The following is a 24,253-nucleotide window of genomic DNA, read 5'->3' as shown; positions in this document are numbered from 1 at the left end:
TTTTTTAAATACCATGTAAAATCTAGGTCTTAAAGAAAAAAGTAATTCTACAATAATATAGTACACAAATCTATAAAATGGCTTTTATTGTCTTACCAAAACCACAGGACTAACATGATGCAAAACTTACAAAAAACTGAATAGGAATTCTAACATTATATATATATATATATATATATATATATTTTATCTGTAAAGCATGAGTTTAATGCAATGAATCATGTACAGTATTATCCCAATATTACATGCCTGTTGTCTAACATTTAGCTGTGCTTTGCATTCATCATTTCAGTTTCTAAATTTAATACATAAACGTCTTTCTTACAGGTTGTAAGCTCAAATAAAGGATCACCCGCCGCTAACTCCCAACCAATAATGTTGAATTCAGTAGAGGGAGCTAAACCCGGCTCAATCTTGGGATCTGTTCGTTCACCTGATTCTCAGACTCTTCCTGAAGTAGGCCAGGTCACGTATACTGTGGTGGGAGGCACAGACTGCGACGGCACCTTTGTGGTGGACCGCCAGACGGGTGATGTTTACCTGGCTCGTGAGCTTGATTTCGAAAAAGCTCCTCGATACACTCTCCAGATTGAGGTTGATGACTTCTCCATGCCTCTCCCCAAAAGTCACTTTGTTACATTGGTAATCGATGTCCAGGACAGCAACGATCATGCTCCCGAGTTTCCTGAAGACCCCATTATCATAGTCGTCCCTGAGAACACAGATCCTGGATCATCTATCTACATCTTCCAGGCCATTGATAAAGACGGAAGCGGACCCAACAGTGAAGTACATTACTCAATCCTGCAGCAGTGGCCAAACATTCCAGATCTCCTGTTCCTGGATCCAACCACAGGAGTTCTTTCTCTGGGAATGATGTTGGATCATGAGAGGACCTCTTCGCTACTCTTGGTGGTTCAGGCGATGGATTCGGCCCCCGATGTCGGTCAGCAGCGCCGTGGGACGGTCACAGCCCGCATATTTGTCACTGACGTGAATGATAATGACCCTGTGTTCATCTCACCGTCTGTGGTGAGTGTGATGGAGGACCAGCCTGTGGGCTTTGTCGTGGTCTATATCATGGCCGTAGATGCAGACCAGGGAGAGAACGGACGTGTGACGTATCGTATCCAGAGCGGAAACACTGGAGGAACATTCAGCCTTAACCCAGATACAGGTAAACCAATCAAAAGCTTCATCTGAATGAAATTCTTGATGTTCACTATATATTTATGCTCTAAATTTAAATACAATTTGATAATTACATTTTTTTTTTTAATTGAAGCCCCGATAAAGCTGTTTGACAAAATATTAGGGCCGGGACTCGATTAAAAAAATTAATCTAATTAATTAGAGGCTTTGTAATTAATTAATCGAAATTAATCACATTTTAATCGCATTTAATATTTGATCTGAGAACAGTGAGAAGTAATTTTTTTTCACATGGATTTATAGTATACCATTGAATTATGACTGAATACATAAGCTTAAGCAACAAAATATTGTTTATTTTTGTTCAACAAAGTCTAGCCAGACCAGTGCAATTTTTGCCATGAAGTATAGCAATAGCATATTTAGAAACAATTTAGAAATAGTACATTTCAGAAATTCAGGAAGCTTATAGGTGCTGGAACCTTCTGTAAAGTATTTTTTTAATTAAAACACAATACTGTCAATTACATTCAGAACACTGGAAACCCTGACTATTAGAAAACATCTCTCTGTTGCTTCAGAGGCCATAACATACTAAGTCCAACTCTCAATAACCTTGGCCAAAACATTAAAGAGTTCAAGATAAACTGTTGCACCAACAAAATAATACATAGTTCAACATAAAGTGTAAAGTCCACGCTAGCTGCTATATGTTTTGCGTTGAGGTGATACTTGAGGCTCGATGTGCTGCTGCGGTGATATGCGAAGCGAACGCTAGTTGGTGCTTCAGTATAATCGGTCCGCCGAAACTCATCCAGTGAGAAACGTTCCGCGGTGCAAAAATAAGTTATTAAAAATTCGGGAAATTTTTTTCTGTAATTAAAATCTTAGTTAACGCGTTATTTTTTGTGTAATTAATTAATCTCAATTAACGCGTTAAAGTCCCGGCTCTACAAAATATACACCACCAATGAAAAGTTTGTGGTCAGTAAGATTTCCATTCGATCTATCTGATCAAAAATAGAGTAAAAAGTAGTAGTGTTCTGAAATATTACTAACATTTTTAGTAATTGTTTTTCATTTCAAAATATTTAGAAATGTAATTTATTCCTGTGATATTTTAAACGATGGTGTATATTTACATTTATTCCACAAGACAAAACAATGGATTTTAAACACATTGTTTTTAAACAGTGATTTTTCTCTCTTATTTTATAAGATTATGCTACACATTATACAGATTGTGTGAGGAAGTTGTGTAAAATTGAGAATAGTAAGCACAACTGCAGTGCAAGCATATTTTTGTATCTTGTTTGTTTATCTTCTTTTGAAACCTTGGTATTTGATGCATCTTGAATTTTGAGTGATTTTAAAATACTATGGCCAATACTCACCACACCAGTAACATCAGAACATGCAGCAGTTGCAGCAAACTGTTTATGATTAAATGTGTGTGAAAAGGACATTAAGGGATTTGTTCAATTTCTATCATTTCCTCACCCTCATGTTTTTCCAGACCCTTATGACTTCCTTTTTTTCTGGGGAAGATTGGATTGCATGCAAAATGCACATTTCATTTTGATTCTGCATTTCTGCTTGACTCACATCTTTCCTCTCCTCCCAAGTTGCAATCTTCTAAATGCCCTTTAGTTCTCTTAATCCTAAAAACCGCCAATTTAACATCTCATCCATTTCCAGAAATTGTGTTTGCATTTCCGCTGTCTTTCAGAAGAGATCTCCGTTTACACTACACAGCCTAAAACGCATGTCACATGACCATTCATGCAAGTACAGCCATATATATGAATATCTAGATTCCCTATTATTTAGATAGCGGATGCATCTACGTGTTTGACAACAATACGCATGATGTTATTGTTTACACGGTCATCAAGGATACGCATGTGGGCAGCCACGCCATCGTTTTCAAAAGTCTCAGTTTTGGTCCATTTACACTGAAACACAACCCCGGAGTTTTCAAAGTAAAACAAGGTCTGCAGCATTTTCTAAAGTCTCCATTTTCGAGGGTCGAAAACACCGGAGTAGTGTAAACGATGCTGCAAAAGTTATGCATTTTAAAACGAAAATGCAGTAATGTAAACGGGGCCTAAGACAGTACACACCACTCAGCCGGTAGCTATTGACAGCATGTTTTACCACTAACAGATTGTGTTTCTCTGTTATTGTGGACCTTGATATGCTTATGGACCCCACACTTAACCAGAATTTATTAAAATATGGAGCTAGATCATACCACATTATTTGTAATCCTACAGGTTTTGTATGACAGGGCTAAGAAAATGATCAAAGGATGTTTAATTTTAGGTGGTCTGTCTCTTTAAAATAACACTTGTCTGCTTTATAAATGACAAACCGATCTTGCAAATTCTCACTTGCCTGGGAAACTCATTATGAATGCCTTCAACTATTAATATTAGAATAGAAAAACAAATCATCTTCTTTCTTCCACTTGGTTTCCCCTTACATTATCAGAGCATGACTGGTGAGGAGTCAGATTGTCTGAAAATATTCAAACTTGTAATTCTTACCAGATTAAGACCTCAGAGGCATGTTAGCTCAGCGTTGTGGAGATAGAAGAGAGGGGAAAGTAAGTCGAAACAGAACGAAAACACCCTCTAGTGTCTCAGTTCCCATCATGCCTTTACAGCCTGCTTTGAATCATTGCGTCTGGTTCTTTAAAAGCATGAAATTAAGATTGGATCAATAGGAGCACCGCTCGCTTGTGGTAGGTTAACAACAGGGGCACTGGCACCCCCAAATTTGAGCAGGGCACGGTAGGCCGGGCCGTTGCGTGTCTAGAGTGCTTATTTATGCGCTCTTTCTGTTTGCTGTGGAAAAAACTCATAAACTGCGGCCAGATAGTTGAGCTGTTACAGTGCCTCAGTGAGTGTTCAGGTAGGGAGGGCTGTGCATGGAGATAAAAAAAAAAAGAGTAATTTTTTTAATTCGCAGCATGACTTCCATTCTCATTTTTAACATAACGGAAAGGCGTCAGCTTTTAGTACTGTGATGTTGCTTATGCGAGATCAAAGTGTGCTACAAGATGGAAATCGTTCATCGTGCGAGCGTGTGAATGAGGCTTTGCTTAAGTGCGAGTGGTTTTACTTTAAACAATTTACACCATGGCTTCATTATTGTGTAATTGTTTAAATGCAGTTCACTAGGCGATCACTTAAAAGAAATACCAGACACTATGCTTATCACATTAATCATATGGTTGCCTAACACTTTTGCTTATTTCTCCTGTAGGGTCTTTGTCTATTCTTAGACCAATTGACCGTGAAGAGCAAGACCTCTACAACCTGACCATAGTGGCAGAAGACCACGGTTTACAACCGCACAGCAGCTCCCAGTTACTGTCAATCCAGGTGATTGACATAAATGATGAGGCGCCATACTTTGAGGAAAGTGAATATGAAGCTTTTATTGCAGAGAATCAGCCTCCAGGAACTACTGTGCTTGTGGTTTCAGCTTCTGATTTGGACCAAGGTAAAGTACGCTCCTATATATGTCTGACATATAAACATGGCAGTTATTTGTATAATGACCTATGGTGGTGTATTTATAATATTAATGAAGAATGAATGAAGAATATATAATATATTCTCTGGGCGCTGGATCTATAGCTGCCCACTGCTCCGGGTGTGTGTTCACTTCTCACTGCTGTGTGTGTGCACTTGGATGGGATAAATGCAGAGCACCAATTCCAAGTATGGGTAACCATACTTGGCAAATGTCACTGCTTTCACTTTCATATTTCATTATTTTTTAATTATATTAAGCAATATTTTATTGATTTTAACTAATAAAATTAATTTAATTGTAAAGAAAAGTTTGTGTTGGCGCCAATAGCCTTGTGTGCAGCATGCCGATGTATAGCATTGTTGCGCTTCGTGCAACCCAAGTTCAATTCCCGGCCCATGGACCTTTCCTAGTTCTGTTTCTCCTCTCTCTCTTCCACTCTCTCTTGCTTCCTGTCTAAATACTGTCCTTTCATCGTAAAAATAAATAAATAATTAAATTAGAATTTAAAAAAAAAAAAAATATATATATATATATATATATATATATATATATATATATATATATATAAGGTAATAATAAATATTGATATTCAATTTAGAAAATAATTGTTCATTAATGAAAATAGAATATATCCAGTGGGGTTGTTGCTTCACTGTTTATAAGCATAATTTTAGCGACATTTTAGTATTTATTAATATTTTTAGTTTATAGTGTTCTTTCTGTAAATTTAATTTCCTCTAATATTTAACATTTACTTTATCTTAGCTTTATTTCAATAACAAAAACTTTTTTCGTTAACAAAAACAACACTGCTATGTAAATCAATCTAGACTACATCATGAGTGCCACGTTTATAAGATGGTGTGTCACATATAAAAGTAGTTCAACAAAACATCTTGCTGATTAATTACAAACAAGAACACATTTTGTGCAAATGTCTCCTTTACTCATTCTGTGCAACCTGAACTCATGAAAACTTGAAGTTGGTACTTTAATCTTGATGGTAGGAAAATCCTGTGTGGAATGTACATCTGGGTCAGGAGCATGATTAATTACGTTAATTTTGTATCACAATACGTTCTTTATTTAATTGATCACACTAAATTAACAGTAAATTGGCAGCCGTAATAATTCTGTTTACATTCTTTTGTATCTCTGCCACACAATGGCTCATACTGTATATACTTGATGATGTGATGCTAAACGGTACTGTCTGTGAACGCACGCATTGAGTGAGAAGAGTTCATTCCCACCTTCTGAGGTCGGCGGTGGTCACACCATCCTCTTTAAAAGTGACACGAATGTTTGTCTAACATTTCTCTGAAACACTGGATACCACAGCCAAATCCATCACAAATAAAAGTGTGTGGTTTTAATTGGTGCCAGGCCGGGCGGGGGGAGTGCTGCATTCTCTTGGACTTACTCAGGGGCAAATAAAACAGAAGGATCATAAACTTTCTCTCCATGAACAATTAGCGAGGTAAACAGGTGACACTCTGCCAGATTGCTCGCCTTTTGCACGTGATCTGCTATCCAAGGACCAGGGGAGGGCGATTGAGACCAACTGCTTAGACAGCGGTATTAACTACAAGCAAATAAAAACAGGGTGCGCCGCGTGTTTACCCATTCCGTGAGAAAAGTCCATTGCGCAAAGTGAACACAGCCTCTTAAGAATGATGGGCTTTTCACAGATGTGATATTTTGGACTTGCATTCAAGAAAACTGTGTAGATTCATCTCTTATAATGCCTTTATGCTTGTTTCTTAGGGACCAATGGAATTGTGACATATGGAAGTATTGTAGGAGATGATTTCAGTATTCATCCGGTGACAGGAGTCATAACAACCACCAAGGCTTTGGACAGGGAAGCCCAAGGGGTTTATGCTGTGACAGGTACTTCAGATAAAACACAGTCACTTAATTGCAAAAGAGAATGATGTGCTTTTAAGAGCATAGATTGAAGTTTTGTGTTTCTGCCAATGTCATGTCACGGTTGTGCACGCATTTGTTTAGCCAGTTTAAAACCTCTCTCTCATAAACAGTTTATGCCAGAGATGGTGGTTCTCCGCCCAATTTTGCCAAGACCACAGTGCGCGTCACAGTGCTGGATGAGAATGACAATAGACCGGCTTTTGGGAGAGTGTACTATAGTCTGGAGGTACCTGAGAACCAGGAACCTGTGACGCTCTTCACCATTAGAGCCACGGATCAAGACTTCGGGGACAGTGGACTGGTGCACTACAAAATCACTGGTATTAATGCCATGAGCAATACACATGTTGTTGTATAATATATGTTTATCATTATTATATATTGTATACAAACAGTTTTTCATATATGTTTAGCTCATGCCTAAAATCATTTTCAGTTCTACAGATACCCATTAATCCTTATCAGAACTCATCATTTTTATTTTAATATATCTTACATGGTAATTTATTCATATAATAGCAAAGATGAATTTATTGGCAGCCATTACTGCGGTCTTCAGTGTCACAATCTCCTTCCAAAATCATTCTGATATGCTTATTTGATTCTAAGAGACATAAATAACACTGTTTACATTTCCTATTATTAACAATGTTGAAAGCAGTTGTGCAGCTAAATAATATTAATAATGTATTTAAAGTCACTTTTGATCAATTTAATTCATCCATAATTTAATTCATCCATACTAAATAAAAAATTATTTACAAAAAAGAACAGCTTGAAAACTTTTGAACAATAATGTACTTCTAGTCACTTCTTTAAAGATTGTTATGGATCATTTTGCAGTAAATATTCATTATTCCACATCATTCCACAAAAGTTTGTCAAACATTATGTGGCAGCCTGTACCAACGTAAGTACAAGAAATATACTGTATTTTCCGGACTATAAGTCGCACTTTTTTTCATAGTTTGGCTGGTCCTGCGACTTATAGTCAGGTGCGACTTATTTATCAAAATTAATTTGACATGAACCAAGAGAAATGAACTAAGAGAAATGAACAAAGAGAAAACATTACCGTCTACAGCCGCGAGAGGGCGCTCTATGCTGCTCAGTGCTCCTGTAGTCTACACTGAAAACATAGAGCACCTTCTCGTGGCTGTAGACGGTAAGGTTTCCTCTTGGTTCATGGTTCTAAATAAATGCGACTTATAGTCCAGTGCGACTTACATATGTTTTTTTCCTCGTCATGACGTATTTTTGGACTGATGCGACTTATACTTATAGTCCGAAAAATACGGTACCCAACTATCATAGTTATGAATATTTTATTATATTTTGCTTAAATTGATTCAGTTAGTTTTTTCTTAGTGTTCTTTGTGATTTGATAAAGTAACAGTTTAAAGGAAAGAAAAGTTATTTATTCCTCCTAAATTAGGATATATATATATATATATATATATATATATATATATATATATATATATACACACAATTGTACCCTTCATTGGTCAGCATTTATGAAATTGATCCCGGGGAGGGAAGACACTAACAGGCCAGATGACAACATTATTTTCATAACTTTCTTTCCTTAGACGGAGACCATTTTGGTGATTTCCACCTGGACAGGAAATCAGGTGTGCTGTCCACTTCCAGGTCTTTGGACAGAGAGTCCAGAGCAAAGTACACCCTCACCGTGGAGGCCCAAGATCAAGGAATACCATCCCTCACCAGCAGTGTCACTTTGGACATCAGTGTCTTGGACCTGAATGACAACAGCCCAGTGTTCCCCAGCAGCAGCTACTCGGTGGAGGTATCAGAAGATGCATCAGAAGGGTCTCCTGTTCTGGAGGTTTCAGCCTCTGACAAGGACGAAGGCTCCAACAGTCAGGTGGTCTACTTTCTGAGCCACGAATCCAGAGGTATGTTCATTGTGGACCAACACACGGGTCGTATTATTACAGCAGCAGCCCTCGACCGAGAAAAAGTAGCTTCCTACAGCTTCAAAGTCTACGCCATAGACTCCTCAGCCTCCAACCCCCGAAACACCTCTGCTGAAGTCACCGTCCACATCTTAGATGTAAACGACAATGCCCCCTTCTTCATCACAGACCCGCTCATCATCAATGTGTCCAGCAGTAGTCTTTCCAACCACAAGGTGCTGGCCACCATGAGAGCCGAAGATAAAGACTTCGGTGCAAATGGATCTGTATTTTATCGGTTTGCAAATCCTGTCAAAGGCTTCACCATAAACTCCTTGACTGGGGACATCCAGGCCACTGAAAAGCTCCACACGATGACCCAGAGCCAGCGGACCCTCATTGTGGAGGCCATGGATCAGGGTAACCCATCGCAGTCCTCTCTGGGAGTTGTGATCGTGTACATCAGAGAGCAGAGTTACCAGGGCATCCGCTTCGCTCGCAACACCAGGGATGTCAGCCTGCAGGAGAATGCTGCTAAAGGTGTGATAATGACCCTGTACATCAGTGATCCAACTGATATTCCTGTAGCTTAAACTGTTGAGCATGGCACTAGCAACACCAAAGTCATGGGTTCAATTAACAGTTGCTTTGGGTAAAATCGTCTGCCAAAATTGGATATGAATGTCTAGTTTAGAATAGAACGCAGCAATGTTAACACACTTGTGACTGCTTTATAAATACTGTAAAAAATAAAACAGTAACAGCTAAAATCAGTTCGTTTTAAAAACTACAAGTAAATTTAGGCATCAGAATATTTCAGAGTACAGTATGAAAAATGGATATTAATTCTGAGGTTTGCTAAAGATTACATTCAACTTTAATTAACTGAAGTTTTTAAAGATAAATATTGTGAAGGGAAATGAGATGCATGATGAAATAAAACATCAGAAGTTAACTGATATGGTTATAATATATTGTGCATCACTAAATCTATCATACATGCCAATTTGATGGAAAATTTATTTTTTCCTTATAGGTACAGCAGTTGTTCAGATACAGGCTCACTATCCTGATGGATCTACCAGTGGCATCAACTATAGCATTTTTAGTGGCAACAAGCAGCAGTCCTTTAGCATCAGCCCCCAGACAGGTAATCTAAGTCAATGCATGAAATTATTGGGATAGTAGTCTTTGTAATGGGGAACGTTGTTTCAGTATTAGTCATAATACATTCCTTATTTAGGTGAGATTTGGGTAGAGAGCTCCAAAGATCTGGACTTTGAGGAGACCCCACGACTCCGCCTGGTGGTCAAGGCTGAAACCGCATCCTCCAGTTCCTTCATGGCAGTTAACCTTCTCCTACAGGATGTCAATGACAACTTACCACGCTTTCAACTTCACAACTACATTGCTTATGTTCGTGAGGCCCAGGGCTATGATCATCCTATCATTCAGGTACAGTAATCTCCCATTTGTTTTCTCAGTGGTTGAGTCTTCATTAAAGCTGTGGAGTACAACATCCCTTGGCCTAAAGCAGCATATTTTCAGTGCAAGCCAAAAGAGTTTCCTTTGCGTTTCCCACAATGTTTTCATTGTCCATGGTGAGAATATAGGCTCAGCTGTCCCACATAGCCACAACCAATTCCCTTTTTCAACATTTTTTTTTTCTTTTTTCTAAATAATTTGAGTTCCAAGCCCAACATTGCTTAGAGGTTCATGTTACGCTCGAGCAGCTGTTGTGAATCTGTCTGTATTTTCATTGCCAATTTCACCGGTAATTTCCTCAGGTGTTGGCGAATGACCTGGACCAGGGTCAGAACGGACAGGTGACATACTCCATAAGGTCATCGTCCATGAGCGGCCTTTTCAAGATCGACCCTGTCACAGGCAGTATATCCACCGCTGCCATCATGGACAGAGAGATCTGGACACAGACCAAGTACATCTGCTTTTAAAGCAGTTTAGATTATTTCCTTTTACCTTCTTTATCCTTAAACAAAAGTGATTGAAAAGTAATATATTTTTACATTTTAAATAGCTAAGAAAACAAATTTCATGCCCATGTATTTATTGATGGAATGCAGTTCCTTTGATGCAGTTCAAACTTTTAAATTCCCTGAAAATAAGCTTATTATTATTAGAGTTTGCACTTTAAAACCTCTTGAAATTTCTTTCCCCTCAGCATAAAAATAGTCTGTGAGAATGTCCAGACTCTTGACTCTAATTTTGTTGTTGTGTCTCCAGCCTGGTTATTATGGCAACGGACAGAGGCAGTCCTCGGTTAGCAGGTTCTGCCACTCTCACTGTGATCATCGTAGACCTGAATGACAACAGTCCCACCATCCCTGTTCCACGTGAAGTCCGAGTCCCTGAGAGTAAGTTGACTTCTGTTTGAACTTTATATCACTCCTGTAATCAATGAAGTAAGTTTCCTATTTTTTCTGGCAGACAAACAGTGAGGCACACCGTGCTGAAAGATTGACTCAATTACCAGGCGTTTTTCTCGCCAAGGTCCTTAATGGTTATTTCCTGTCACTGATGTTGTACAATGTATCCAATAAATGTGGGCGTTGTCCAGCAATATGTAATACTTTTGAAAGGTGCAACCACAAACGGAAACAATAAATTACATTTCACACTGGGTTATCAGGATTGTGTATTTCTCTCTCTAGATACCTTGATTGGGACCGTGATCACTCAGGTCACAGGGAATGATGTTGACTCTGGGCCGGCTCTCTCCTATTCCCTACTTCTGGACTTAGACACTCAAGGAAAGTTTGGAATACATCGCTATGGAGGTGGAGTGTCTTTGACTGCCCCTCTTGACTTTGAAGATAGAACATGGTACATGCTGACCGTCAGCTCCTCGGACTCCAGACAACAGACTTACGCAAATCTGACCGTGCTTGTGGAGGATGTGAATGATAATGCTCCAGTCTTCTCCCAGGACCTTTATGAGGTATGTAAAGAAAAAGCACACGTTTAGGATGAACACTGATAGATAAAGAACATTAAGATGTACCCAAGTACCCAACAATGTTGGGGTGTAACTAGTTACATGTAACCAAATTACGTAATTTAATTACAAAATCAATGTGAATGTAAACAGTTACAATTACTAAGAAAAAATGTGTAGGTAAATTACAGTTACTTATGAAAATGTTAATGATTACAAAGTGGGTCATAGCAATGCAAAGATTTGATTTCAAAAACAGTATCATATTTATTAAACTATTATCTTGTCATGATCTTAAATCAGTATTTAACCTCAGATAGATCTCAAAGTAAAAAGAGGTGCTAGAGTCTGATTTTGTGTTGGCTGTGCTTTAAAATAAAATTTTTATAATCTTAATTAATTTGATGTGTATTAATCAGTGTTGAGTACTACTGTAAGGGTAACCCTGCCTGGTTTTGAAAACATTCATTAGAAATTTAGAAAAGTTACGTTACTTTAAAAAGTAAGTGAAATAGTTACACTGCATATTAAAATTCAAATAGTGTAAGTGGTCATCAGTAACTTATTACATTTCCAAAGTAACTTTCCCAAGACTGGTACCCAAGATGTTTTAATAATACATAGTAAACAGTTATTTGACCAATCAAACGTATTTTAGGGAGCCTTGCAATAATAACAGATTACACTAACTTTGATATTCTAATAAATCATAGTAAATCGATGCTGTGTACTACTCAAAGCCGTCAGTGTTAAGACCGATTTATGTCTTTGGCAGGTGACTCTAGCAGAACGCTCCCCAGCAGGAAGCTCAGTTATCACAGTTACTGCTATGGATAAGGACTCTGGAGACAACGGAAGGATAACATACAGGGTTGTGTCAACAAAGGACATGTTCTACATTGACCCAAGCAATGGTAATTTGTAATTTTGTGCTTGTTGTTTTCCTTTTGTTTATTATTCTTCATCCAAATGTAGTTATGTGAACTACAGAGATCACAAAATATGTATAGTGATACTGAATAGAAAAAATGTTTGGAGAATATGCAAATCATTAACAACAGAAGAAATGTGATTTACAAGCCTAAATAATTTTAAAAACACTATTCCGATTATTGTGTTGTTATTAACTATATTACAAGTGATAGATCAGTTTATGCCCAAATACTCTATAGTTTGATGCACAGCAGTCCAGGACCCTGTCCAGGATATCATTTTTGGGTTGAAACCCACTACTGTTAAGAACTACTGTTTTGAAGCATTTAGTAAAAGCCCCGATCTTACCTTATAATGTAATTTTTTTTATATAGGTACTCTGTTCATCAAGAAGAAGGTTGAGTTTGACTCACAGCGCCCCTCCATTTTAGTGGTGATTGAAGCCAGTGATAGTGGAACACCTCCGTTGACTGCCATTACCACAGTTCAGGTGCATGTGTCTGATATCAATGACAATGCACCTGTATTCCACCAGACTGAGTACAGAGCCTCTGTATCTGAAGACGAAGTTCCTGGTTCAACCATCCTCACCCTAGAAGCAGTGGATGGGGACTTGTCTAGGGACAACTGCGGGTTTGATTTCGCCATTGCCAGTGGCAACATTGGTAATGCCTTCCAAATCGAGAGCAGTGTTCGTTTCCTTGAGGGCCATGGATTTCAGACAGTTGGAATGCTGATATTAGTTGATAAGCTTGACTTTGAGAGTGCAAATTGTTACAATCTCACTATTGTGGTCTCAGATCGCGGCATACCACAACGAAGCTCAAGTGTTCCAGTTTTAATCACTGTAATAGACACCAATGATAACCCTCCATCCTTCAGTAGGCCTGAGTACAACGTTATTGTCAATGAACGAGCAGAAACGGGAAAAGAAATACTTCAGCTTTTTGCAGTGGACCCTGACTCAACATCTAATGGGCAGGTCCAATACTCAATCAGTTCTGGAGATGAGTCTGAGCTCTTTTCTATAGATCGCTGGACTGGGTCCATTGGTTTGCGGAGGTCTCTTGATAGTGAGAAACAGTCCTCTCATGTATTCATCATTCAGGCCTCAGACGGTCAGGGCCACTTCGCTCTTGCTCCTGTAACTGTTGAGGTCAAGAACATCAATAATAACAGGCCTTACTTCCCTCTTAAATCACTTACTGCAAGCATTCGTGAAAACCAGCCCCAAAATGCTCTAGTTACCATACTACATGCCATTGACCATGACAAAGGAGCATATGGAGAATTGAGATATTTCCTCATGTATAATTCCGGCAGTGGTAAAGATTCCTTCCTAGTGAACCAAACTTCCGGTGAGGTGCGAACCCGCTTTACATTGGACTTTGAGAAGGTAAACACTTTCAATTTTATTGCTATGGCAATGGATGCAGGCAACTACTCGGCCACAGTCACAGTTCAAGTCTTTGTGACTGGTGAAGATGAGTATGACCCAGTTTTCACTAACTCAGATTTCACCTTCCATGTACCTGAGGGAGCCAAAAAAGGGCAAAGCATTGGGCAAGTAAATGCTAATGATGAGGATGGAGGGGTGGACGGCATTGTCCTCTACACACTTGCAAACAGTTCGCCTTACTTTGAGGTCAACACATCTACAGGAGTGATATCCCTCAAGATGGATGCATATCATCGACATACAAGCCGGTCCAAAAGAGAGACACGTCAGATGACGTTGGATGTTACTGCTCACAGTCCTTTGGAGAATTCCCGAAAAGTTTCTGCCCAAGTCACAATTGACGTCACTCATACATCCTTCGGCTTGAACACAGACATAAATGTGGTACTTGCCAGTGCTATAACAGCTTCCTTGGCAGCCATTGTGTTCCTGATCATAGTTGTTGTGGTGATATTCCTCTTGAGATCCCAAAGGTACAAAGAACAAGAGGCTTGTGCTAGAATAGTATCCCACGGTACCGTTCTGGAGAGTCTTGAAGAATCGAAAGTTCCAGGGGGTGATAAGCTGTATCATCAGACTCTTCCTGGGTATGCAACAGACCAAACAGGGAGTGGAGGAGGTACCTACGCACGAGGTGGGTCTCTTGACCCATCTCACTCCAGTGGACGTGGTTCTGCCGAAGCGGAAGCAGCAGAAGATGATGAGATCCGGATGATTAATGAATATCCTCAAGTTTCCAGCATCTCCTCCTCCATGCAGGAACACATAGCTGCTCGTGGGCCCGACTCTGGTATCCAGCAAGATGCAGACCAGCTGTCTGACATTTCCTGTGAGCCGGGGATGGATGCAAATCAATGGTTTAAAGGGAAAAAATTGGGAAGTTTAAGTGGGACACTACTATCAAGCCAATTGCCAGCTTATCGGGATGAAGGAGGTGGTTATCTTGGGGTTGGAAGAGGGCTTAATATCTCGCAGCCGAAAGATTATGCTTTCCCGGAGGATGGTAAGCCTGCTGTAGATGGTTCTCTTACAGCTATTGTGGCTAGTGATGAGGAACTTAGGGGCAGCTACAACTGGGACTACCTCCTCGATTGGTGCCCTCAATTTCAGCCTCTGGCTAATGTCTTTACAGAAATTGCCAGATTAAAAGATGAGAATGCGCCACCTAACCCTCGGCGACCATTTCATCCCAAAGCAAAGACAGATCCCAAGCCCAGAATTGACCCTCCTCCCCTTATTACCTCTGTAGCACATCCAGGGGCCAAAACAGTTTTGCCGAAACCTGCTGTAGGCCGAACATTTCCACACCTGTCCTCATTGCGCCGATCTCCCATCGACCATGATGGCACTGTTTCTTCAATAGCCATGTCTCCGAGTTTTTCTCCATCACTTTCGCCACTTGCTGCCCATTCCCCAGCCATTGCTCCCTTTGGAGGTCACTCGTCCTCCATTATGGGTACAAATGAGCACTCCTTAGAACACGAGGAGACAGAACTGAGGATTTAATGCTGTCTAAGGAGAGCTCACCAGAAAGCATTCCCACCTGCTCAGGTACTCTAAAAATGCCTCTCCTCTGGCATAGTCCTCAATATCATGTTGTATGTAATGTTGCCCCACTGGCTGGCCAGAGGTTTCAGAAAGTGGTGCTTTTGCCACCCTTCTTTAGACTCACTGACTTGAGTTGTTTATAATGCTGTTCTAACGATCCTGAAGATCAAATGGCAATTTTCTTAGCCCAGCATTTGCACATTTTAAAGGACAGTTATGTTTGATGTCAATGTTTTGTAAGAGAAAACACTTTTTGTATTTTATATTTTTGTACTGATGTTTTTTTTTTGTTTGTTGAATGACATGTGTCAAGCGGTTGCTATAACCTGTGATTTTATTGACATACATTTATATTTGTATATATGTTGCCGTACCAGTATGTTTGTTATCAGAGCTTGTTTTAGTTTATTAACAGTTGCCATTCTAAAGTGTTCTAAGTATGTTCAGTATTAAGCTCTTAAATATTTGGGGAATATGATTTTCTGTTAGTATTTATATAAATACAGTAAAAAAAAAAAAAAATAAGAAAATGTACAGTATCTGCAAAAATGGCAATGTACACAGTCTTTGAAGTTTTTGTTGCAGACCACAGTGATCATATTGATTTCTACATGCTGCTTCCCCTCCCTTAGCTTGACTAATGGGAACACAATTGTAGCTAATGAAAATAAATGTAAATGTAAAAAAAAATAATAATAATAAAAATGTTTTTCCCCGTTTTGTGAGAATTATAAAATCAAGCACCAGGTTGCTACTTAATTAGCTAAGACAAGCTATCTGTGTCAGGAAATTTGTAAAACTGCAAAGAAATAACAGTAACAGAAATGGAAAATATTGTCATGGCAGCTCTTAACAGCACCTTGAAAGAGCTGCCAATGTAACTGGAAATAATGTATTGTCCTTTTTATACTCATGTTTGTTATCAAGTCTTTCTTTGAAAACAGAGTCTCACACATATTCTCAAGGCCAGTGAAAATTGTTATCATGTTGTTGTTACAATATATAGGCTGATAACCTGATAACTTCTTGTTTTTTTTTTTTTTCATGGGCTTAGACTGATAATTTTTACTGGATGTTTATGTTTGAATAAAATACATCAAGCTATCCAATTATACTTACTTTGAGCAAATAGAAAATTTCATTTGAAACTAGGTACATTTAGGTAAAAAAAATGTGTAGCATATTTCAGTCATTACTCGAAATAATTGGTCAATGTTGCTCATTATTCCATAAAATGCTGGATTACTTTACTTTGTGTATGTAAATGACATGGCTGAATAATATTATGACACCCATATTTGTTGAAAAGCACTGGTGATTTGGTTTGAGTTATGTCTTTGTTCCTACAATGTACAGTTTGTACAATGTCAAACTAAATAATAGCAGCATTGAACATTCTTCTAGCAAGATCGTGAAACATATTTTGTAAATTATTTTCTAACACTTTGAAAATGATTGTAAATGTTGCCTTTTGACCGTACTTCATTTCTGTGCTCGAAAGTTTACTAGTGTTATTACTAGAGGTTTTTTTTTTCTTCCATATTGTTTTTGTCAACATATTTTGAGGTTCGTTGAAAGGCTCAACTTATAATTTTTGAAAATCCACAGTGCCTATTGAAGAAAATCATGATTGTGTTTATAACTGATTGTTAACATTTTTCTTTGTTCAGATTCTCAACGTCACAGAAGAATTTCAGTGTTTCGTAAGGATACAAAATCTCTGTTCTTGTTCAAGTATCCTATATTTATGGCAGATACTTCACTTTTGTACACGAACAATTCCTCACTCGTAACTGTGAAAATGTTATATCTGTGCTGCCTTGAAGGAAAATAAATAATGTTCAGTTTAAAAAGTTTCTCATGATGTTTAAGTCACTGTTCAGTTATAGGTGAAGGAAATCTGTTTACATTACTTTTGAGTAGCACTGTGGTCCAAAAATATTGGCCAGCCATTTGTCTTACCTTTGTACCCAGTATAATCCAAAGGGCACTGCTATGATAAGTGGTGGCAATTTTATTGTAAATAATGATCAGAAAACACTGTTTTTTTCATTCAGTTTCCACCTTAATCTTTTGAAACATACTTTTTTATATACTTAACAATGTGCCTGATTAAAATGTATTTCCAATAATGAGTCTTAAACATCATTGTTTTTTTCAAAATTATGTTGTTTATTTCTGTGTTAATAGGGTTTACATGTTCTTTTATACCTAAAACAATACATTATATGAACTGCATGGGCAATTTTAATTGTTTTTCAACTATAAATCTTCATAAGTTACAATATTTATTTTCACCAGGTGTATTGTGTAGAACATGCTAAAATGAAAAGTGTTTTATTTTTACTCTACCTACAATTGCAGAAATAGCCTCTATTTTAGCCTTTAAACGTACAATATGGAATTTTTGGCCACCAGGGGTCACTCAATCAAAATAATAACATAAGACGTACTTTGATGACTTCGGGAAAGAGCGTAAGGCTCATGGGAGTTGTTGTTCATTGGAACACGCGCTCTGTCGCTCCCTATCATTCCTCACTCATTCTAACTTAACATTTTGACAATCACGTCTTTTCGAACGGAGAGACGGTTTCAATGGCAACAACATAAACAAACGTTACTGCGCATGAGCGCTTTTGTGGACCTAACTTAACTTCCGGTAGACTTCCAAATAGAATCAATAACAACAGCCAAGTCCCTCTAGAGTAGATATTTTTGATAACAAACAAAATGTTTGCTGCGTGGATCAGGTGGACTTAATGAAAATGCAAATTCATTCTTTGCCAACAGGAGATGTTTTAAAGCATAGACATAAAGCGCGAGAAATAGAGGTTTCCCCAGTAACAGCTGTAAACGAAACAGAGCTGGTACGCTCATACGCTGCTATCAGGCATATAACATGTAAGTTTTCCTTAAGAAATACAGCGATATAAAAACACCTGTGCCTCGTTTTGATATTTAAACATACAAATGTAAGAAATTATTATTATTTAACGTGCATTAAGTAACGTTACTCATGTTTATTCAATGAAACCTTTTTTGAAAAAAGATCAGTTTTAAAATTGTGGCGAGTCTCCAAAAATAAATAAATGTATGGGAAACACATCCCACAGCTCAACCACCTGAGCCCAACTTCAGTCTACTCATCACCTTGCCTTTAACTGCGTTTGTAGAAGGCACCGCAGCCAGACCGATATACACAACACAGACCGGAAGATAACTTAGGTCCAGGCGCGTGCGCCAGATGAAACCGTCTATATGAATTATGAGACCCCTATCAAATCAATATTCCATCTAGCTAGTAGTAATATATGTTAAAAAACCTTTCGCCTTTCGTTAATAATTATAATTACGTTATACTATGATATCGAAGTTAGAGAACTGCATTTGAAGCTACTTTATTCAGCTAGATATAGAACAAATGTAGATTTACATGAGAGCTAGTCCGTCTGCGTTTTACACAAGACATCATCGTTTCACAAAATATACAGATAGATAAAGTTAGTTGAATGGATGCATACCTGTTTATCAGAATGCAAGCGAGTTCGGCATCTCTCTGTAGTTTCAGCTTGTCACGAAGCTCTCTCTATCTTGGAAATGCAACTCCAATATTTACCCGTGTCTTGTTGCTTCTCTTGTCCCAAAACCATCTCGGGTCATTTATTTAACCCGTGCGTTTGTGCTTCATAGAACGTGCAGGCAAAGCATAATCATGATCCATAACTAAGTTATTGATTGAGGTTTAAATACGAATATAAACAATATAAATATAAAATATAATAGTCTCGATCAAGGCTACTACTTTTTCTTCTTCATCTCGTCTTTGTTTCTGTTCACCTTTGTATTTGGCAGTTCCGCAGGAAGTTAGATAAACTAGAGGGGTCAAAGTTTATATGACGCCATAGACGGGCGACAAAACGGAAATAAAGAAACGTGCCGTGTCTTTTAATTAAACTATAATTTTCTCCGGATTTGAAAGTTCGTGGAAACTGTCGGGATGATGTAAGTACACAACTAAAAAATATATATAACATAGATATAGTGATTTCTGCTATTTTTAAAGCAGAAAAATTACATATTGCGCCTTTAAGGATGTTCATAAGTAGTTGTAGTCCTGTCATCTACTGTAGTTTCAACATGGAGAAACAAAATTACGAACTCCAAATAGAATCCAGATGTAAAGCCAGATATGGGAGAAATATTGATGTAGATTTACTGTTAGTACATCAAATAAAAATATGTGTGATTCCCCCTTGAATAAAATAAATACTTTACATATGGGATAGCTAATATGTGGTTCATGAAAGAAACTGCAGGCATACAAAGACCACCGAATCCTAGTTTAGCTAATGTTTATGTGTTTCCATCAGGTCTCAAAGCTCATGCATAGATTGATGAGGGAAAAATTCTGTCTTTCCACCTGTCCTGCAGAGGAAGTACCAGATAATTTGTCTCTTCCAACCTGTCTCTGTAGAGAGCAAAGACATACAGCACACTAGATACAGTATCTCTCACAGCCGGTGCCTTATAATTAATTCTTTAAAAAGCCAAAAAATAAGGTTTTAAATCACAGAGCCTGTAACACATTCCAAAAAAAATGGGGCAGTAAGAAACCTTACCACACAAGGGGAAGAATTTAGTCATTATTCATCCATACTCATACGCAGACCTTAATGATTTGTGGATCTTTCAGAACATATCATTAGAGCCATGCCATAGACAGCTTGGATTACAGGACATGTCATACACTGTGTTTATGAAGACTTGCCTTTGAGTATTGCCATGGAGACACAAAGAACCGTCTAGCATTTAACCACAAAATATTTTGACTCACTGAAACTAGTTGTTGAATGTGGGTTTGACTAAAACATTGAAACCCAAGGACATTCGTTGGACAAAAACATTGAAACCGAAAGTTTTTAAGGCCTACCTCACAAGATTTCTATGTAAATATGCGCTAGCTAAATGGACGTATTTGACCTTGCTGCTGATTCAGCATGTCCCGCATGTGCAGTAGGCACTTCTTGAGAAGCTACATCAAATTTAAAGAACGTGAGTCAGTTCAAAGACTTAAGATATATGAGGTGCACATTACTTATGAATGGGAGAAAGCACAACCTTCTAGAAAAGCCAATGGCTAATTGGTAAAATCATCACGGCACTTTAATCTCTGGTTGCTTTATATCATTGTTGACAGCATTGAGACGTGAGCTTAAGGTTGCCTTGTGCATGCACATTAGCTGGTCTACTAGCCTTACATTTTTATATGCTTTTAGCATAGGAAACAAACTTTATGAGACAGTTGTTGGCAGATTTAAATTTTGGTGATTTCAAATATTTAATTTAACTGTGAGCTTTATGAATAGCTTTGAAGAATTTTATATTTCCCCATTTAAAGAGAGCTGTGGGTGTATGACTTTGAGGCATTTCAAACATGGCCGCCGAGTTAAGTGACTTTTTAACATTGCATATCACATTTCTAAACACAAAAACTTGTTCTGTGCACAGAAATGAAGAATTAAAATGTATTTATTTTTTTTGGTAGTTTCACTTTGAAATGCATATTTGGATGCTTCAGGCAAGATTGCATTGTTCAAAATAGAAACTGTAAACATAAACTGTAAAGATGCATTCATAAATCCATGCTGTCTGAAACTTTATGAGGTTAAGGAGAAGCATTTAATTTACTTTCAAAAAAGCATTGCATCATTTGTTGGACGATGCCAATTAAAACTGCATTTTGTGAGGACCCAGATTGCACACTTCTGCAAGATGTCTGTTAAAGATCACTTGATCTGGAAAGCATCTGCTATGTATAAGCATCTGACAGATGTCTGTAAGATGTCAGTTTTACGTACATTCTAAATCTTAAACATCTTAAAGGCATCTAATAAACATCTATTTGACATCTTATAGGAAGTGTCCTATTAGGTTTATTGCAGATGAGATAACACTAAAAAATACATCTTGCAGATGTAAATGCAGATGTCAAATAGACGTCTCCATGATGTACGCGTGCTATCAGGGGATTCAACATTTGCTTGCTCTGTGCAAACTCAAATCCACTACTGTTGTCAGCAGACAAGGTATGAATATTTACTGATGTAAACTATGACAAAAATCTATCATGCTTCAGCCAGCACAGCACTTTAGACTAGTCTTTATTTCACTTCGTTTGAAAGTTCATTGAGGTGTTTTGGGGAAGGTCGCTGAGGATTCATTTTTTCCTATTACACAAGAGGGTGATGGAGAGTCCATTTCACTTATTTGAACATCAGCTAATTCACATGCAAGAACTTTTTGTGGAAATTCAGTTTGACATTTTTTATGTGTGTTGGAAAGCACACAGTAGGAGAGCTTGTATTTTTTTCACACCAGTTTCTGCTGTTGACACACTCTTTGTGTTTGCTGGAGTTAAACACCACTGTCAAAGCACTCAGGCCATGTGGACTGTATTTCTGGACACAACAACACTCATTCGAAAGCAAAATAGACTTTGTGAATAACTGTGTTGGTTAATTGCAAGGCTTTTGATGATGCATCATCAATTTTGTTAAATGTTTGTGTATGGCATCTGACGTTTTTCGCTTTGATGAGGTCAGTTTGTTGTGTCTGCATGGGTCAATATGGAGACACATTAAGCTTTGTTGTGATGGTGCCTCTTAGAACAACTGGTCTGAGACTAATTTATTCTGACATACTGCTTTGATGGCTTTAAAAAGTCTTGTGGCCCTTCATAACAAAGTTAGCTTGAAAAGTAACCTTTTAGTCAACCTTTCCAAGGGGCTCGCCGGCTTTCTTCGCTGGGTAGGCCTGGCATGGGTTTTTGAAAATGTAATGACAATAACGACTGTCGAATTTAATGATTTTAGCAGAAGGGGAAGAAAAAGAGAGTCTATTTTGCCCTTTGTCTAAAGGTTTCTTTCATAACGATGCCGACCAAGCTTGGCAGTCCCACAAAGACGGATATTTCTAGTCGCCAAGGGCCCCATAATGTGCTTTCTTTAAATATTGTCTAGATTTCCATCCATCAGATTGCAGCCCAGTCTCTTTAGGCCTATGAAAGAGAGCTTAAATGTCAAAATGAGACTTCATATACACTTTTACATCTGTCATGTGAAGTGGATTCATTGTGGGGTGGGGTTTCAAATATTAGCTCCACCCACTTCCATATTTGTGCAATAGAATGAGATACAAAGGTCTTTACAACCTCCAGAGGGCCTTTTGTCTTTCCTTCTGTCTTTTTGAGCGAGTTTTGTTTTTTCCTGATTTGCTTTCCAAAGTCTTGCCAGGCTACTTGCGTGACTAGAGGGAGCGAAAAAAGTGAGTCTTCAAAACCCATTGGCACGCGATCCCTAATCTATTTTTGGAGCGTGCTCCTTTTTTCTCTCAACTTTAGACACACATGGAAAAAAAAAACAGCCAGGGGAAGAGAGCCAATTGTAGGGTTGAAGGGGTCTGGTTCTCATTTCAGGCCGCCCTGCTTCCCTGTCTTGCCCTGCCAGAGTGAGAGCCACTGCAGTGAGGAGAGAGAGGCAGGCAGGCGGGCGGCTCGGGAGGTGAGCGACTGCGGCCCGGGCTCCAGGCCTGCCACTCAGACACTGTCACTTAGCAACCACCTGCGGCTGGTTCTCGTTAGTGGCTCCAGCTGCTTGTATTTCAGACTTCCACGCTTTGCTGTATTTTGATTCATTTCTTTTCTCTCTTTTGTAGGAAAAGAGTTTGCCGTGATGAAAATATGATGCTTGGTGTGCCTCAATCACTCGCAATTCATTTTCATTAACTAGAGTCTTGCTTGGCTACTGGGTCCAAAGCTGACATGGGCTAATTGATGACAATACTTATGATTTTGAACTCATAGACACTGTTCTGTGGTCATGTATAGTCATCTAGCATATTTACTCAGTTTGACTCAGTGCGAAACTGAAAACACTGGAGATTATGTTGATTGAAAAAACAGTGCAAAGTCTTTTAGAGGTCACTGTTTTTTGTGTGTTTGAAGTAAACAACAGTTTTCGATATAGCACTTTGACCAAGCAAAGGCGTATTTGTGAGTCGGAAAATAAATTGTTGAAGATTCGTGAGGTTGACGGGGTGTGTTGATTTGAAACACCGTGGAAACATTGATCTATAAAATAGGTAATATTATAAAATCTATATGGGCAAAAAGCAAATCTATAGTGAATTATAATAAATGATTTAGCATCCTTATTTTAATTTTACATGCTGTATATTCAAGTTGTGATGTACAGTATGAAACACCTGATAAGGACAATTCACACTGTGACAACAGATGCCGACAAATGGCAACAGACACACTCATTAGATTTTGTCAGATCAGTGTGATACCCCTGCTGGTGTCTGCTTGTTTTTGACCAATACCAACAGACTTAAAGAAATCATCATCAAAACCTTAGCCAAAGGGATAGTTCACCCAAAAATGAAAATTCCAAACCTGGCTGAGTATATGATCACAGATTAAAAATTTTTGGCTGAACTATCCTTTCAGTAAAAGTATCATTTTGCATACTCTAATATACTTAAGGTATTGAAAGTAAAAGTAAAGGTATGTACAGTATTGTTCTGAAAAAAACTACTGCGCATGTTGCATTTTACTTCTAAATATGTTCAAGGTTATTAAATTTAAACAATGCGTCGTCATGTTGTAAAAGACCATATTTTTGTAGTGCTGCTGTTCTGTGAAAAAAAATACAAATAAAAAAACGTAGTACTTTATATTTGTACTATTATACTTAACGAATGTACTTACAGTCCACCCATGATTATTTGAAAATGATAATAACATTT

General features: G+C 38.2%; 1 protein-coding gene across 1 annotated transcript in view; it reads left to right on the top strand.

Annotated features, from left to right (window-relative positions):
- Positions 1–17,298, top strand: part of LOC113114796 (protocadherin-16-like) — a 99,515-nt gene extending 82,217 nt beyond the window's left edge. The window contains exons 10-21 of the mRNA XM_026281824.1: positions 328–1,177; positions 4,423–4,662; positions 6,466–6,591; positions 6,741–6,950; positions 8,223–9,089; positions 9,586–9,699; positions 9,793–10,004; positions 10,337–10,488; positions 10,794–10,924; positions 11,222–11,508; positions 12,281–12,419; positions 12,813–17,298. Coding sequence (XP_026137609.1) covers positions 328–1,177; positions 4,423–4,662; positions 6,466–6,591; positions 6,741–6,950; positions 8,223–9,089; positions 9,586–9,699; positions 9,793–10,004; positions 10,337–10,488; positions 10,794–10,924; positions 11,222–11,508; positions 12,281–12,419; positions 12,813–15,403 — 5,919 coding nt within the window. The 3' untranslated portion in view covers positions 15,404–17,298. The remainder of the gene's footprint in view (positions 1–327; positions 1,178–4,422; positions 4,663–6,465; positions 6,592–6,740; positions 6,951–8,222; positions 9,090–9,585; positions 9,700–9,792; positions 10,005–10,336; positions 10,489–10,793; positions 10,925–11,221; positions 11,509–12,280; positions 12,420–12,812) is intronic.
- Positions 17,299–24,253: the final 6,955 nt, after the last annotated feature.

This window comes from Carassius auratus, chromosome 15 (assembly GCF_003368295.1).
Source record: "Carassius auratus strain Wakin chromosome 15, ASM336829v1, whole genome shotgun sequence".
In the NCBI taxonomy this organism is placed as follows: domain Eukaryota; kingdom Metazoa; phylum Chordata; class Actinopteri; order Cypriniformes; family Cyprinidae; genus Carassius; species Carassius auratus.
This window is presented reverse-complemented; position numbering and strand designations above follow the sequence as displayed.